This window comes from Sardina pilchardus, chromosome 8 (genome assembly GCF_963854185.1).
Source record: "Sardina pilchardus chromosome 8, fSarPil1.1, whole genome shotgun sequence".
NCBI classification, from domain to species: Eukaryota; Metazoa; Chordata; class Actinopteri; order Clupeiformes; family Clupeidae; genus Sardina; species Sardina pilchardus.
Window position 1 is genome coordinate 8,090,302 of NC_085001.1, and position 18,339 is coordinate 8,108,640.

General features: G+C 40.7%; 1 protein-coding gene across 3 annotated transcripts in view; it reads left to right on the top strand.

Moving 5' to 3' along the window:
* The first annotated feature begins 821 nt into the window (after window positions 1–821).
* LOC134089512 (phosphatidylethanolamine-binding protein 4) overlaps window positions 822–18,339 on the top strand; it is a 77,938-nt gene continuing 60,420 nt past the window's right edge. The window contains exons 1-3 of one of the 3 annotated variants that reach the window (XM_062543956.1): window positions 822–951; window positions 1,998–2,122; window positions 2,661–2,787. In XM_062543956.1, the coding sequence (XP_062399940.1) occupies window positions 2,004–2,122; window positions 2,661–2,787 (246 nt within the window). In that variant the 5' untranslated portion in view covers window positions 822–951; window positions 1,998–2,003. Of the gene's footprint in view, window positions 952–1,337; window positions 1,451–1,997; window positions 2,123–2,660; window positions 2,788–18,339 lie in introns of those variants that run through there. The other 2 variants (XM_062543955.1, XM_062543957.1) reach the window with 2 other exon arrangements.

An 18,339-nucleotide genomic window follows, 5' to 3' on the forward strand; every position in this document is an offset into this window, starting at 1 on the left:
ATGATGGAAGTATCTCAGTGCATGCCAACTCACTTGATATATTGTCTAAAGGTCAATATCTTCCTTATGTGACTTGGCATGTGACTTGAGATACTTCCATCATACCATATCATTGAAAATCATTTGTTTTATAATGTACTTCCATTGAAACGCATTGATTTTGACTTGACTTGATTTCTTCATTTCTGAGGTGATATTAAGTAATATCTAATATTCCCTTTGCATAGGCTTTTGGTATCCAATATAGAAGCAAAATGCAGCAAGTATTTTGAAGCTGACTGTACCTATTGTTCAGATTTAGTTTCCTAGAAATATATGCAAATTATTGCATATTTAGGTAAAACTGGTCTCATTTGCATATCTAAACATCACATTTCAGAAAACTTGCAATACAAAAAATCTTTGCCTTAATGTGAGTAAACAACTGTGAAAGTTTCAATTTGATATCTATAGTTTAAAATGTTACCCATTTCACCAGTAGGCCTAGTAAATCCCAATGGCAAAATGCATTGGAAATTGCTACCTTTGACATTGAAAAAAAGTATGTTCCACTAAATATAAACGGGTAGATTTTTGATATGTTAATTAGATATGCCTATCACAAAAAACTTGGAAGGATTACTATTGCAATTAGTTATGGGTCAAACGCTAGATTGACTGGCCTATAAGGCATTTAGAGTTAACTTGTGTGTGTGTTTCTGGTTGATTAATTTATTAATGTTTGCACAAGTAGGCAAGTTATACAAGTTTGGTAGGCCTACCATTTCGTTTTGATTGCACAGCCGTCGACCATTGCTTCCGTCTTAAATTAAAATGAAACAAGACACCAAGAGTAAACAAACGAGTCACTTCGAGGGGAACGACTGGCTATTCAGTGCGACAATATAGCTCATCATTACACACAAGATTCCACGTCAGAAGAGGGAAATTATCCGTATATCACCCTTCCAGGTAACTGCCATTGTGTGTGTTTTGTGTGTTGTATACTGTATTCTCCCTGGTAGGGCTTATTGTCTGCAAAGATTACCATTAATAACCTAAAGCTGCAGCTACAGTATAGGCTACTTGCAGTATAGGCTATGACAAACAGCAACCGAGGCTGAACACATGCAGTTCATGTGACCATGTAGAACATTTTAGTAACCAAATCAGATCAAAACTTTTCAACTAAAAACATAAACATGAAGATGTCCTTTCGGCTATTTTAGTACTAGTAGGCTTAAACCTACTTTTAGAACCTGAAGTTATCACTTTGTCCACAGGGTGGTGGCAAATTACCGTCCAACAGAAAACTAGGAAAGGAAAAATCGTGTGAGTGCGAGTTTGAATCGATTTAAAATCTGCACGTGACAAATTAGATAGGCCTACTTCACAGTTCAACACCAAAACAAACATTTGGTGTTTGCCACTTGGCAGTAGACCAATAGTAATGGCATTTTCCCGCAAAAAGGTACGTGCTCAGTAAAATGAAAATGTTACACTTCAAAAGGTGAAGTTGACAGTCATGTGGGATTAATATAATCCACTGCATGTAAGGGTGCTAATTTAGCGACTGGGAGGCTGTCTTTTGAGAGTCACTGGCATGAAAGTCTAGACCAGGTCTACCTTGCCACCTTTTGTGAGTTTCCTTTATGCAAAGATCGTGGCTCAGACAGCAGCATTAATTAAGCATTCATTAACAATGAAGCATGAAATAACGAAGTGTTCATCATAGGTCCAGTCTGGGGGAAGGCGCTGGGTAAATTCAAGATGTGAACGCTAAATGTGGGACGCCAAACTGGTTGAGCACTGTGAGGTTCAAAGAAGCTGCCTTATTATATTCAAGACTATAACTTAATTAGTAGGATTTGCAGCCCTAAAATATATCTCAAAACAAACAAATCTTGAAGTTGATGTAGTTCTGAACGATGTCAAATAAGAACTTTGTTGGCATATGAATACGGTCTATGACATGGCAGTTACTGGTAGATTTTGACCATGATTAATGTCATCACCAGGTCGTGATGTGGTGTTTAAAGGTTCATGCCATTGGGGCCATTGTCTGTGCTTTCATAGCACACCTGCCAACTGGTGAAGCGAAGGCCTCAGAAACACTGAGTCTCTCAGATGCACAATTTTGCCAGTAAGTTTGCACATAGCTAACTACAAACCATGAGTTACAGGCCTATTGTAAATGTCCAATAGGCTAGACAATATTTATATTGGCTTAGGTGTGGCATTGAAGGAATTTTCACCTTGTTGGTTCTCTTTTGGCTAGAGTGAGGGCACAAGCTTGCTTCTGAAAGCTCATTTTGATGCAAAGTCCAAGTGCACAGAACCACAGAAATGATGCTCACCATTGCCCACAAGCTCAATCATCCAAAAGAACATTCATGTGAAAGTGTGTCTGTAGGCTGACTCCTCTCATTTGCCAGGGTGTAGGAATACTCTGAAGACCATTGGCTACTTAGTCATAACCAGGGGTGGAAGAAAGTCGAACCTACTCACTCTCCTACAGCATAGGGCTTGCCATGTCCATCAATTTAGACAAAACCACAAGAAAAATAAAGTGCAGAGAGATACAGATGCTAACCATAGATAGTTACATTGTATCTGTTCACTTTTATGAAGGAGACACTTGAGATGATGTTGTCTAATACCCCATCTCCATGATTCCAAAGGGGCGGATTAGAAGTTATATACCCGGAGATTGACATCAGTGACTGTATGATCATCCCACCAGGACTGAGGCAGAAGATTAGTAAGGAATGGGGCCCCCCAAAAGTGAGAATGGCAAATGCTAAGAAGGTTAGTGCTGCTACTACTGTGTGTGTGTGTGTGTGTGTGTGTGTGTGTGTGTGTGTGTGTGTGTGTGTGTGTGTGTGTGTGTGTGTGTGTATGTGTGTGTGTGTGTGTGTGTGTGTGTGTGTGTGTGTGTGTGTGTGTGTGTGTGTGTGTGTGTGTGTGTACATGTGTACAGTGTGATTTTGTCTCTGCACATAGTCACACATAGCCTACAAAGGTGTGTCTCTCTCTTAATGGTATGGCTTAATGCATAGTTTAGGTGAAAATCTGACCAAAACATTGTGTATTCATTCATTGTTTATTTTAACTTCCGTGGGATTTTACAGGTAACTGGCTCATGCACCGACATGTCATGTCTAATGATAGCCAGAAGGTGGTGCAGTTACCCTGTTATTTAGACATAAACTTGACCAGTTTTTAGTCAATAACAATTCTTCTGACTTTCAAATGCAATTCAGACAACGAACATTTTGGTTATCAGTCATGTAATGAAATGAAATTATCTGTATAGGCTATTCATATATATTTATACTTAAGTTTAATCTTTGTATGTGAAAAGATTGCATGCTGCATATAAGCGAGTTAGTTTCATCATTTGCAGTTTATGTACATTTTGATATGCAGTGTAGATGTATGGCCATGAAAGGATGTGGCTTGGGGGGTCTAATGTACAGTAATCTTGCATGTTTAACTGTAGAAATGTTCCATCTGGCACAACAGTCTAACTGTGCAATAAAGAAGACGACAGGTTCATGGCAAAGGGAGGATTAAGTTCAGCATTAATATCTGCAGTATTTTGTCCTTGTGTAGAGCTTCACATTTGTTTAAGAGTGTTTTACTGTGTAACTCTGCATCATCATGTGCCCATTTAAACTTTAACATTGGATGATGTGGATAAGATGCAGTAACCAAAACTATTGAATTGATCGAATGCAGCAACAGAATGTTGCCACTGTATGAAATTGATTATAGATTTTGATAATTGCTATTGTGCATATCATGATAATCATATTGCATGCTTACAAACTTAACTCTTTGTCAAGGTGCCATATCTCATGCACTCACAGCAAACCAACTCAGAAAACATAAAGATCCAGTGAGCTGTGGTACATTGTGTCTACCTGTTGAACCCTATTATCTCACATTGTGAAACATATGGCGATGTAACATGATTGATCTAGGAGGGAATGCAATATATGGTCTGGAATAGACTTACCCAAGCAGATGCTCTTTCGAAGACAGGCATTGCTGGTGGTAAAGTTTTGAGGAAGCTAAAAAATGAAATTAAATCAACTCTGAGAGAAGAAAAACTCTGTATCTATACACAGTAAATTGGAAACCAAAATGGAAGCCACTTCAATTTTAGGAGGTAGTTTATAAATTCCGTAGCTAAGCAGTCTGGTTTGAACATGATCTATAGCCTTTGTGTCTTCTAAACCCCAATTGATGTATGGTCGTATTATCCATAATGCTGTCTTACATGATTCTCTTTTATTGCTGGAGTTGGTGGCAGACAGCAAAACAGATTACATGTGAGATCAAATCAATACGAACTTTATTTACCGGGCTTTGAGCTGTAATCTCACCCCTTATACCCCCCACCACACATACAGCCCCACTCCCTTCCCCCCACTCTTTCTGTTGACACTTATAAAAACATACAACATGTGAGGGTCTACTAGTGGGATCATGGATTGAGTGCAATTGAGTCTCTCTGTGTGTGTGTGTGTGTGTGTGTGTGTGTGTGTGTGTGTGTGTGTGTGTGTGTGTACCAGGCCTAATCCTGTAAAGGGGTTTGTGTCTCTCACATTGTCACCTTGTAACTGCTCAGTCGGAGCAACTGCTGCTCACTTGCATGGCGAGAGCGAACGAGAAAGTGAGAGAGAGCGATAGAGAAAAAGAGAGAGAGAGAGAGAGAGAATGAGAATGAGAGAGAGGGGGCCAAGCGTTGGAACAGTGGTCAGTGGCTGGCTGGCTGTCACCCGCACAGCCCAACCCAACTGCGACAGACACCCACTTCATTGCTCTGCTGAAGGGGAAGGCGGGCGATTATAATGGAGTGCAATGGGCAGCGGTCCAGTGAAACTGCTTCTAAATGGGCTTTTATGGCCAGCAACAAAAGCAAAAGGGCCGAAGGAAAACAACAGATCTTCTTGTCCAAAGCCTCTAAATAATGACTCACCACATTAGATGAAGTTAGTTTCCCATTTGGGGCCACTGCCCTTATGTTACCAAAGTTCACTATGACATCTTAATTATGTCATCAGAGAAATGACTTCACAATATTTTTTTATTGTTATTGTTATTATTTCAAGCATAATTCCAGTCCTCACAATAAGTGATATCACATGAAGCTCATAATGGCACGGAAGACGTGATTGTTTTTAGTTGTTGATGACACAAATGAGTTGTTTGCATGTAGTTTTATGGCAGCAGTCAAACAGCAGGTTCTCAGTTGTAATCCAGGATTCTTTTGATTAGATTTAGCTTTAATGAAAAAGTCGTTTCATAGTTATGCGCTTTCTCACTCTCACTCTGTAAATTCACTCTATTAATTCTGAGGAAGTCATCAGTTGAGACTGACTTAGGGTTAGGTCCCCAACGTATTTAGTTCATTTTTAATTGGTATGTGTGATTAACAGACATTATTCATTATGCATTATGGGAAGGAATGTGAGTAATTATTGAATATAATATGTATCTTAATTGATGTCTGACACAAAAGAGGTGTGTATAGCATGCAAGGGTTCACATTGCGCTAAATAGTGACAATTTATTTTTTAACAAACTAATCCATTTCTCTGGTGTGGTTACAAAATGTGTTCTCTTTCTTTTCCATTTTTTACTCTGAAGTTATCTATTGTTTTATATATCCAAGTGGCTCACCTTTGACCTCTCCTTTGTTCTCTCAAGCTGCTCGAGTCATATAGAAGTCATAGAATCATCACAGTAAATGTAAAGCATATCATTTATTCATCAAGATGGGCCACAGGATCATATAAAGTGACCTTCTTTTTTTTAATATATATATATATATTTGCCTTTATTTGTATAGGACAGTGGAGAGAGACAGGAAGCAAGTGGGAGAGAGAGATAGGGTGGGATTGGGAAATGACCGCAGGCCGGATTCGAACCTGGGTCCCCATGACACTCGGACCCGTACATGGCACGAGCGCTGTAGCCTGTTGTGCCACAGCGCCCCCATAAAGTGACCTAATGTACAAAACTATGTTATCAGCTTGACCAGGAACAGGTTGCCATACTTTATACTTAATGAAAGGCTCTTAAGAAGATATTTTTATATTAATCTCTGACTGTGCACCATGTGCCCAGTCGACTTTAGACTTAACAATACCAATAAGAAACAAAACTAACCAAGCCGTCAGATTGTCAAATTGTCAGATTCTCCCTTTACTCACTGACACATGTTTGAAGGCACATTTTGGTCAACTAAGAGATCTAACAGCAAATACTGTATATGACAAAATAATTGCCATGCTAAGATGACTTACAGTAGGCCTATCTATGAGAAAAGTGAACACATTTCCTGTCCATGTCTCCTTATTCAACAGCCATGACTGTAGATGCGGTTCAAAGGAGTTTTTCGGTTTTCTTATGTAGGATCACACTCTAGACTCTCTTGGCTCTAGTATCAGGTCAAGATTCTGTGAGAGCATTGCATAGGCTACCAACGTTACACCAGCATTTCATAAGCTCAAAATCTGACACATTTTCCATCTCAATTAACCCATACTTCTCAGAATGAGCTAAAGGAATAAGTTAAATGTGTCAGCGGTAAAAATCAGTTATTGTTAAAGGTGCTGTCAGCAATTCTGAATGACTTCATAACCGTTGATATTGAGCCAAATGTAATGGTAGCCAGCTGGTATGTAGCTGCGCAGTCACGATGCAGGTGACTACAGGGCTGAAATATGCAGTAAGAACGATGTAGTCAATTGCAGTTTAATCATTATCATGGGGAAAATGAGAATGGTTGTCTTTGATTGGTAGCATTTAACTAACTACAATTATGTACAAGTTAGACAGATCCATGTATTAGACCTAATGACTACCTACCTGCTACTTGCCTGGGTGTTCCCATGCTGCCTTGCGCACGATTTGATTAACGCTGCTAAGGCAGCTTGGAAACTACCGCCCTAATTTTTGCCTCAGATAGGGGACCAATCACAGAACAGGGGGGAAAGCAAGACGATGATGAGCTATGCACAGACGCATTTGATAGACATCCTTGGCGGCCAATGAACGGATCTGGGCATTTTTTTCAAATACGAGAAAATGAACGTTTGGTTGCCAGATTACGTCTCATTGAGAAGTGGTAGGCGCTAGCCAGGCTAACCTGCTACTAGATAAATGGAGATAATGAAATGGGCTAATTATTCAGTTTATTTGATATGCTGGTTCGATGGGTATGCTGCAACCATTGATCTACTCTTGCAACCATTGATCAACTCTTGCAACGGCAACCATTGATGCAACTCTTGTGGCTTTCCCTCCCAAAATGAAAGGGATGTTAAGTAAGGGATAGGCCTAGGCTAATGGCCACCGAGGTATCCTGTTATACTTTTTAAAGAAATATAATTTGTCCTTTATTTAACCAGGGGGGTCATATACGGAAGTAATGGGCAAGGGCGAGGCAGAGAAAGTGTGCTACGCCCGAGTCCATTAATTCCGTAAAACAGGACACCTTGACTTCGAAGGCCCCCAAAGGTTTTCCCACGTAGCACCCGGTTGGCACCATACAGTAGGCAATAGTCATGCCTTTATGGCACGCAAAGGAAACAAGTGATTCCATTTAAAAAGAAGCCACATTTTTCAGTTTGTTGTACAACTTTCCTTGGCCCTAACAGTGATGGCATGGACAGTTGATTCCATTGTTGTAAATCGTGTTTCCAGGCCATAGATATATCTATGTTCCACACTCAACTGTCATCATACTGTTGTTATATTCAAAGTATTGATTATGGAATGGTGATTAAACCTTTTTTTGCTGCTTTTGTTCCGTTATTCAGAATTAATAGCCACCCCACCAGCCAATCAGAAAAGAGTATTTCTTCACTCCGGGTGATATTGAATAATGAGTTACGGAGGTCACTCTTCATTTCTTCAGCTGAAGTCATAGTTTTTCTCTTTGTTAATCAGAGGCTTGTGTATTGTTCAGGTTTGTTCAAATGTTGGCCTGAAGGGATGTGAAGTTAAAATTAGCATAAAGACTGATCATTCTAATGATCGTGACATGTGAAGAGATTAAGGTTAAGGTCTTAAAATGTCAATGGCTTATAGGAAACCCAGTCACAAAACCTAATGTAATGGCCAATGGGATAAAGGAAAGATTCAAATCTTTTATTTATTTATTGAAATTTACATTATTTATTTTTTGAAACCCACTTGTTACAAACTCAACGTGAGAAAATTAAAAGATTTGGATTCAGAAAATCATCTTTCACACAGCACGGCAAAGATGAGTTGCAGTTCTAATATCAAATTCAACCAAATTTAAGGAAATAAAAGATAAAGATGTTAACAGTTGATCAGGACATGATTAGAGCTATGAATATTTATGCACCACCTGAATAAACAATTCTTTAAATAGTTATAGTAGTGATCAACACTACTTTAAATCTCTGTTTGATATTATTGCTTTAGAAGCTGAGAGCATGTGCATCTGTGGTAGCCTAATCTCAATGAGAAACTGGACTATGATCTTGATACAACAAGTAGGGAAAGAAATAAGAAACAAAAAAAAGACATTGGTAAACAACATTAGTAAACAATGCATGGGAGAAAATGGGCTTTTTTTGATATACAGTATGGAGGGATTCTCACCCTTCAGAAAAAGACTATAGCCACTACACAGCCATGTATTTTGTTTATTCACGGGTAGTCTGTTTATTATGGACTGCCTGAGACAGAATTAAAGGATGTCGAATAGGTGTGGCCACCGATACTTACCAGTCTAAAAAGCAGAGAGAGAGAGAGAGAGAGAGAGAGAGATGGGGAGATTGAATGTGGGAATGATGAACAATGTGTCTAATAGAACACATCAAAACAGAGTTTCAGAGCTATCTAGAGGAAAATGACAATGGTGAAACTGATCCAATTATACTGTGGGATGCTTTAAAGACAGCCATACAAGACACATTAATACCAATGGCTTGTAGCTTTAAAAGCAAAGATGGCACAGTATCAGTCACTTCTTGCTGAGCTAAAGACAACAAAACATAATCATAAGAAAATCCAAATGATAAGGTACAGCAACAATTAAAAGAGATAACACAAACATGAACATAAAATAGATGAACTACTAGAGAAAGAAGTAGGGAAAATCAAGATATAGCAAGAATCTATGAATTGTGTACAAAAGCAGCTACATTATTGGCACAAAGCAGAAAGAACTCTCGAAAATACAAGACCCAAAATGACACAAGCTTACATGTGAAACTGAAAAATATTTATAGAAATGACTATAATGAACGCTATGTCCAAACATCCGTTATGAACCAAGGAAAGACTAAATCATTTCTTGACTCACGGGATTTGCCCTCTGTAGGCACCATGGAAAAATGAATGTACTGTAGCCTCAGTGATAACTAGAAAACATCTAGGAAGTATTATTAGAACATGTGATTGATTGTACTGGAGTGGTGAACAACATTTAACACTCAACATTCAGAATAACCTTCTCCACAATTCTCACCACCTTCAGCTGGATTTTATAACCACGCAGGCTTTAAAGAGACCCTATGCAACTTTTTCATAGTCATAAAATCGCTTAGAAATCGTTGTTTTGCTTGACTGACCAGTTTTATCGAAAACAGTCACATTTCCTCCCGCCCCCGGTGTCCCTATCCGCTATTACAACCTTGCAACTTTCTGATAAACGATCGTCTGCTGTTTACATCTGGAAGTCAGAGACGCGTAAGGAACAAGAAGAACCACGCTTGCAATTTATATATTTATATATAGCCTATATATGTATAAATATACACGCTAAAGCTGTCGGGGAAGCTCTGCAGAGAAATATGCAAGCATAAAACTAGTTGTTGTACTAGTTGCAGGGAGAAAGTTACAAGTTGTGAACGAATATAAGTACCTTGGTATAGTAATTGATTCACAACTCACTTTTAAAACCCAAGTGAAGAAGGTTGTACACAGAATAAAATTCAATCTTAACAATTTTAGATACATAAGGAATAATTTAACAACTGAAGCATCTAAGTTGTATATGCATTCTATGATACTGTCACACATAAACTACTGTCTTACCAGCTGGACACAGGCATCAAGAACAACTCTACAACCAGTAGAAAAGCTTTATAAGCAGGCTTTGAAAACACTGGATAAGAAACCAAATGCTTATCATCATTGTAATGTTTTAGCAAAATATGAGTTCCTCAACTGGGAAAACATGATTAAGCTTGCTGATATAGTGCTAGTCTATAAGATCTTTCATGGCTTAGCCCCACCTCCACTCAATGAGTTCATCAAGCAAAATCTAAACACAAGCACAAGATCCTTTACTAGAGGGGACTGCAAAATACCATACAGAAAAACAGCTTTTGCCCAGTCAGCCTTCTCTTACCGAGCTGCACACACTTGGAATACCATACCAATACAGTTTAGGAGCAGCACAAGCATAAACCAATTCACTAAATCCATAAAACAATGGCTACTGGACAAACAAATATGCACTCACAAGTAATGTGGTTTCACCATCTTTTTGTCTGCATTTGTGAGCTGTCTGACTGCTGTGTAAGCTCTGTGTTTAATCTATTTTATGTTTTATGTCTTTTATTTTTCCTACCCATTCTCTTATGCTGGTATGTTGCTACATCTGTCATCCTAGTCTGTTTTCTGGCTATGTCAGTATGTAGTGCTTGTATTACTTGTGATTGTATGTCTGTATACATATTTTATGTCTTTTTTCTTCATCTGTCTTCTTTTAAACATCAACCTGCCAGGGACTGCAGATGGAAAATAGTCTTTGACTAAATCTGGTGCATTTACATGTTCCATTGGGGCATGTTGATTAATGTACATTGTCCCTCTCTTAAATAAATTTAAAAAAAAAAAGCGAAAACGAAAACCGAAACCAGAGATGAAATCGCCAATCCTGCATTGTTCCTCTTTAAAGAACCCTGGAGCTACTTTGATGAATCCTTCAAAAAGGATTCTATGTAGCGCATTTTATTCTAAGAGTGTATTCAATATATGTGGGGATGTATCCAGACCACCACACAGTCACAAAGATGGGGAGAGGAACCAGGGCTGTTGTTTCATCGCCTCCTTAATCAAAAGAAGACAAATCAACCCCCCCCCCCCCCCCCCCACACACACACATCACACAATTTAGACAGGAATAACTGTTTTTCATTAAAGTTTTAACACGCATACATCATTGCAAATGACAATCCTAATTGAAGGCATGATAAGTCAGTAACTTTAGCACATGGATAACTTGAGCCTTTTTATCACGGAATGTACAACCCCTTCACATACCATCCTGTCACATTTATCCAGTGTATTTCAACGTGAAGAAAAATGTATGTTGGCAAATATGACTATTTGGAGGGTGTTCAGGTCTTTAATGCTGTGGATAAATGGAAAAGAAGTTTACTTTTGATGAAATGTTTGAAAATTGGAAAGGCTCTCGTTTCATACAATGTGTAGTGTACTTGCATAGGTGCTGTGGATTGCTGGACGTGCAGGTTCACACTGAAGTGTCCATGTGATGTTTTGGCTTTTTCGTGGATTTTTGATTGCACTGGGTGTTTTAAATGAAAAGGAGCACAGATGAGCTTAAGGTATTACTGCGATTATACCTGACTCTCGTGATCACTTCAGCTTGCTTACAATGTTGCTCAGTAATAGCCGCTCTCCATCTCTGTGGCTATATACAGTATGTCCTTTCTCTGGCTATATATTTCCTCTCTCTGGCTATATATTTCCTTTTTTCTCCCTCCTCCCTCTCACTTGCTCGCTGTCTCTGTGAATGATTTTGTTCGCTTTGCTTGAACCATGTGGAGGCGTTGAAAGAATTTGAATACGACCCCCCCCCCCCCCCCCCCCCCAAGCATTTCATAAACTTTTTTTTTTATTATTATTATTATTATTTTGGTGAATCGTATCCTTCTTCTCTCTAGCCAGCTCCTTCCTCCTGATGACGACAGCGGGCATCAGTAGCAGTAGCACCAGCAAGCAGCATTAAGCAGCGCTAAGCTTGGCAGTGCCCACGGCAGGCTGTGCCGTCGCAGAGCGAGCCTGCCCACTCACCCTCTCCAGCCTTGGCACAGCCAAGCTTTCCGAGGGTGGGGTTCCTCTCCAGCAGACCCTGTCTTTCCCAGGGAAAGCCTACACGTCCACCCATGCAGGATTCCGATTCCTGAAAGGTCTTCCTGTTGGGGTGGATGAAAAAAAAAAAAAAAAAAAAAAAACGGCGCTTCTCTGTCTTTTTTTAATTTTCAGTGGGCGACTGTCCTCGTTTCGTCCCCATTCAGCCGAGAAAAAGTCAGCTGTGTATATTTAGGTGTCTGAAGGCGCTTCTCACGCCTGATGCATGACGCGCCGGAGTTGTTGCAATTACTTGATGAGACAGAGAGATCAGGAGTAGAGAAGAGAACGTGAAAAAAAACGTGATGTCTGCCTAATAGAAAATCCTGCAGGTGGGTGTTTTGTGCGGTGCGGAATTATGAAAGCTCATTTCTAGAAGATTCCGGATCCGGTCTCTACCCCCACTAATGTCCTTGTCTGTCACTGTAATGGCCATATGAGAATGACCTATGACCCCATTGATGCAGTCTGCGCCTCGCTCTTACACAACGCGCGCATGATTCACTCTCCACTCACCCTCCCTCTCTCGCTGCGGAGAAAGAGTTACTACTTGCTGTTTTGCGGGAAAGCGCAGGATTGATTATGCATATTCAGTTGAACGGAGAGAGGCAATAAGCCACATAATCCACGTTTCCACCAGGAGAGGATGATTTACATGTTGTGTAAGAAGCCGGGGCCCTGCCGAGCGCGCCGCCTCCCCTCGGCCCCGGGACGCAGCCCAGCGGGGCGAGAGCGGCGAGCGAGCGGCGAGCGAGCGGTGGCCAGCGTGCGTGTGAAGTTCGTCCTTGGCGGAGAAGACGGGCGAGCGAGGGGGCTCAGGGGTGAGGAACAGCACCCCTGGTGAGGGCTCCCGTCTGCAGGAGAAAACCCCCGACCTCCGAACTCTACTGTACTTCTTGTGTGTCCCAGGCGATTTCTTCTGGGTCTTGTTCTCACCACCATGAAACTGTTTGTGTATCTCTTACCTTTGTTTTTCTTTTTTTCATCATCCCTCTGTTTTTTTCATCATTCAACTGATCACTTTGTTTTCCCTGTCTCCTTGTTTGTGTTAAAACAGACACTTTACAACATCCTAACTGTGAAAAGCCCATGTATAGATGTGGTGTGTCTCATTATTAGTGAGAATCTGGATAGTGTGAAACTAGTGTTAAACCAAGTCTTAGTGAGTTGTTAGCAGAAGGATGGATGTCTACAGAGAGCCTGAAGCATTAGAGTTTCTGCAACTCAGCCTGTGTCTTCTGGCTCAGGGGAGGTTCCTCCTACCCACTCAAGCAGTCTTGGATAACGGCCACCATACACACATGTTCACAACTACATGTTTGCTATATATATAAGGAACTGATGAACACCCACAACTCCTGTGGGTTATTCAGCACACTCACGTACAGAACAAGTTCTTCATTCACTCCTCTGTATACTGTACTGTAGCTTTATATTGTTACAAAATGTGGTTTTGGCCAAATAGTTGTGTACACTTATGCATTTCAGTGCTTATTTAAAGGTGTACTATGTGATTCTGAGGAAATGTTGATATTTGATAGACTCAGTGGATAATAGAATTATCCAATGCTCTTCCGTGCTCCTAAAGCAACATATTGATTGAGAGTTGTGCATTTGGGCCAAGCCACTTTGTTTATTTTCCATTTTCAGAGCAAGATGGTTTTCTTTTTTTCTTGGAACACATATAACCAACAGCTAGAGAGGTCTGTGAGGAGAAAAATATAACAAAAAAAGTCTACTGGATCAGAAAGATCACAGACTCTACCTTTAAAGTCACAGATCGCTAAGTGTACCTTTAAGCATGTAACTGTGTGGCCACACAGAGTGTGAAGTGGATGCCTTTCTAATGCATGAATGAGCTGCGATGGAGGCCGCTGAAGTGGAGCTGTGTGAGCGCCTCATTATTTCTCTCATTTGACTCTGCTGGATTTGAAGTGGATTTACTGTAGGCTACAGTGAGATTATGTCATATCCGCAACAGAATATCAATTAATCAATTAAACATAATGAAGACGTGAGGCCTGCTCAGTTCCCGTAGCGTTCAATTAATGTTTGGTTTTTCAGGAACAGATTATGGATGAGTCCGTCGTCTCTTTATCATGCAGAAGAGCATCCCTGTTGTCCACCTCTTACAGTGCAGAGAGTAGAATGACACTGATAGGCTGAAAAAGCCCCCGATTTTTTTTTTATTATTATTTTATTTTAGTTCCAATTTTAAGATCTCATTAAAGTGGAAACATGCTTGGTGTTGTCAGCTCATATACATTGAGCAGGGGGATCATTTGGAACCTGCAGACTCAATAACCTGCTCCAGAATGTGCCTTTGCTCCTGTGCATGGCAGGATAAACATACAGAAATTAAATTTTCTATTTATACTAACCAGGCAGTGCGTCTAGCATTTGCCACCGAGTCACTTCAGGCTAGACCAAGGGAGCACGCTCAGACAGCCCAAGTAATTAACACTTGCGCTAACGAGAAATGCTGGATCCTATCTGGCAGAGCCTTTCGCTGAAACACGAAACAAAATGTCACCGGGCTCCAAGCTGTTTAAGAGAGGCTGCCCACTCCCCATTTAAAGCACTCTCTCTCTCTCGCTCCCTCGCTCTCTCTCTCTCTCGCTTTCTCTCTCACTCTCTTTCTTTCTTTCTTTCTCTTTCTCTGAGTAATTGTAAGCCTCTATGTTTTTTCTTCTTTCTTTATCTGTCTGTCTGGAGATTGGGGAAAAAATAGTTTTGGGAGAGACGAGTAGGCTTACACGACGTTCAGTGTTTCATACTGCGAGTAATTGTGCGCAGCGACAGGTAGAACTGCAAACGTCGACCTCAACACTGCAAGGGCAAATTAGCAGATGTGTCTCTCTTATTCCAGTCACTTCATAACTTTTTGCATTAAAGTTTAGTGTGTGTGTGTTTGTGTGTGTGTGTGTGTGTGTGTGTGTGTGTGTGTGTGTGCGTGTGTATGAGTATGTGTGCCTGTTTGTAAGTGAAGCACAGTGTTTGTTGATTGTTTTTGTTTTTAAAAGTTGAAGTTTAAATGTTGAGAGTTATTCTTCACAGAAGAGTTTTGTCAGAGGGATTACGGCTCCTGAATCCTAATCTGCTGCTGACGGTATAGTTCAGCCCTGGGTTTTAGTTCCAGTAACAGGCCCAATCTCCTGATTCCCCCCCCATCATAAGAATAGCCTTAGGGCTCATCTTACTCTCCTCGCTCCTCGGCGTTGTCCCCATTTTCCTCTTCCCAGCGAGCCGAGCGCGAGCAGAAAAGGAGGATCGAGAGAGACAGAGAGAGAGAGAGAGAGAGAGAGAGAGAGAGACACCTGGCACCGAGATGGATATTTTTGGGCTTTACGCTTAATCTCATCGCCGGTTCTTAGCCGTACCCTTCCAAATAGCGTCGCGACTGTCGCCTAGACCACATGCTGTATTAGTGTCAGCGCGATATCATCGGGTCACAACAATGATTTTTTTTTTTTCACACCATTTTGAAAAAAAAAGCAGCTCAGATTTTGATAATTCTGTCTTAATTACTGTCTAAAAACTAAGCCTGTGTTTCTTGTGTGCTATAGAGGGTCAATTGAGACAGCGTTGGCTCCCTCTACCCCTCTACCCATGCATCCAGCACTGGAGCGGGATAAAAGACCTCTAGCTATTTGTGTTGGTGCACAACACACATCTCCAATTTTAAGATACACCACAGCTGATCTCATCTGGATTTGTTCCCCAATAGGAGACTCTCGCTCGCTTGTGAGCCCTCAGCAGCCGTCACTTTCCCCGTCGGTCCCTCTGATCCTGTGCTTTTTGGAAGCGGTGGAAATGTTATGCAAATGATTTGTTAATCCCTTTACATTATTTTGTTCCATTCCCCCTCTCCCTCTCTCTCTCTCTCTCTCTGTCTCACTCTCTCTCTCTCACTCTCTCTCTCTCTATCTCTTTCATTTGAACACTCACACACACACACGTGTACACACACACACACACACACACACACACACACAGACGTTTATGACATTACATCTCCTTGTGTTAGCGTAGCTCCACGGCATGCTAATTGTTCTCCCTACGTAGCTCCACTCCACCTCTGAGAGCTGTTTGCTTGCCTGAACAAAGCCACACAAGGCTGTTTGTGTGTTGACCTGCGGAATTAATGGGAAATATTATTAGACTTAGATTTCATTATCTCAAGCCATTGCCATGGAAACCAAGTTGCATTATGTGTACAATACAAAGGCGAAATTGGTAAATAAACAGCAGTCAGCATTCTGATTACTGTACATTTAAGTTTGTGACTTTGTAGAAATACTTTGCACTTATTTCTTCTATTCTTTTTTTTTTTACCATCCATCAATGTGAATTATGAATCTAGTGGACTGACAAAAGCCCTAAGCGACTTTTTGCAATCAGAAACCAGGAGAAGACAAGCAAACCTAATTGATGAGTCGAAGCATGTAGATAGGAGATTGTGACCTGTGTCTGTCTGCATTTTTTGTTGTCCTTAGGGTTGATGTTTAAAAATAATAAGAAAGAAGTGGGATGGTCTTACATCCAAGAAGCTTAAAAATGCAAAATCTCCAATAAGCCCAATTTTCCTCAGCCAATCGCATTGGGTTTTTTAGGGGCTTTGTGTTGATCATTTAAACTGACTCACATACCCCCCCCCCCCCCCTCAAAAAAACACTAGAGGTTTATGTGGCTTTTCAAAAAAAATGTATCGAGACATTTATCCAGTTTAATCTTCTTAACATATTAAAGTCATTTGCATTACCCTGAAGTGGCTGAGACTGAATCCTGCCTCTCCCCCACAATGCAGCTGAGACTTGGATGGTGATGTGGACATTTTCTCTTCGGTGAGGAGATAGACAGTGGGCAGAAGTCAACTTCCCCTCAGTCATTAAGAGCTTTGGCCATTCCCCGAATGTGTGTGTGTGTTTGGTGTGTGTGTGTGTGTGTGTGTGTGTGTATGTGTGTTTGCCTGTTGGGTTTGTGGTGCCTCCTTCTTTCTGAGTGTTCTCTAAGCACATTTGCAACTGTGGTGCCTTCCCAGCATGCTCTACCATGTGTTCCTCCAGCTCAGCCCACACTAAACGGCTGATTGGACCCAGTCTCGCTGCTTGCAAGGTGATTCCATGTCTTTGAGTTGTCTCAAACTCACTATTGTGATGTCTAGGAAGACTAGCGTGAAAAATCAGCCGGGTAGGGCAAATATCAGATTGCTCATACGTCTGTGTCAGGCTTTTTTGGCATTTTCCTCGAGAGGAGAAGATTTCCTAACCTTTTCCATGGGACAGGGAACTGCTAGCCAGCGGAATTGGCCCTGACAGTTTCAGTCTGTTGTCCCTCTGGTCCTAGACTCTCAGGTCAGCCTCTTGAAATGCCCTTATCAAACTCAGTAAGTGAGTCGGAGCTTTAACAGGCTTTGAGCTAACTGGCAGGATGTTTCTGACTGTTATAATTAAGATGAAACGCGCTACTGATTGACATCTGTGTCATAATTGGTCTCCTTGCCTCATTTGAGTACACATTATAGCAAATCAAGCACAGGAACATGACAAGTGGCAAGTATATCATAAACTGAGCATGGATTAATGTGCATAGATACTCAGTGCATAGATAATGCATAGTTACATTTTTTGCCTTTTTTTTACTTTCAAAGTATTTTCTTCCACTCCTACTGTAAGTATGGAAATACATCTGATTATGATTGACCCCTTTGCTTTCAGCGAAACACTTGTATCCTGTACGTAGTTTCTGTAGCCACATCGGAGACCCAAAATAATAGCTGTATCTCTATATTCATGATAATATTTTTTAGCTTAATTGCAGTAAGTAGTATCACACTGTCTCAAGTTCAACACACATGCTGTTCAGTTGCCCCAGGTCCTTGGAACCTCCCTGGTGCTTTCACAGGGGTTTAGCTCCAAGTCAGTGATGGGCATTGTACACTGCTTAAGAATAGGTAGGGAAAAAAGCATCTTAAAGAGCATCTTAACTTGGACTCTTTTCCTTAATCTCTGTCAATGTGGCGAGGCTCAACATAAACACTTCAAACACTTCAGGCTGCTTTTCACACTACACAAAATTGAAGAAATTGATTGCAACTGAAAGGGCGAGAAATACCTATGTGTGTGTGTTTGTGTGTGTTTTTTCACTCTCTGTGAGCTTCGTCTCTGCATCTTTTGCCAAAAGGAGCTCACAATTTGATTTATTTTT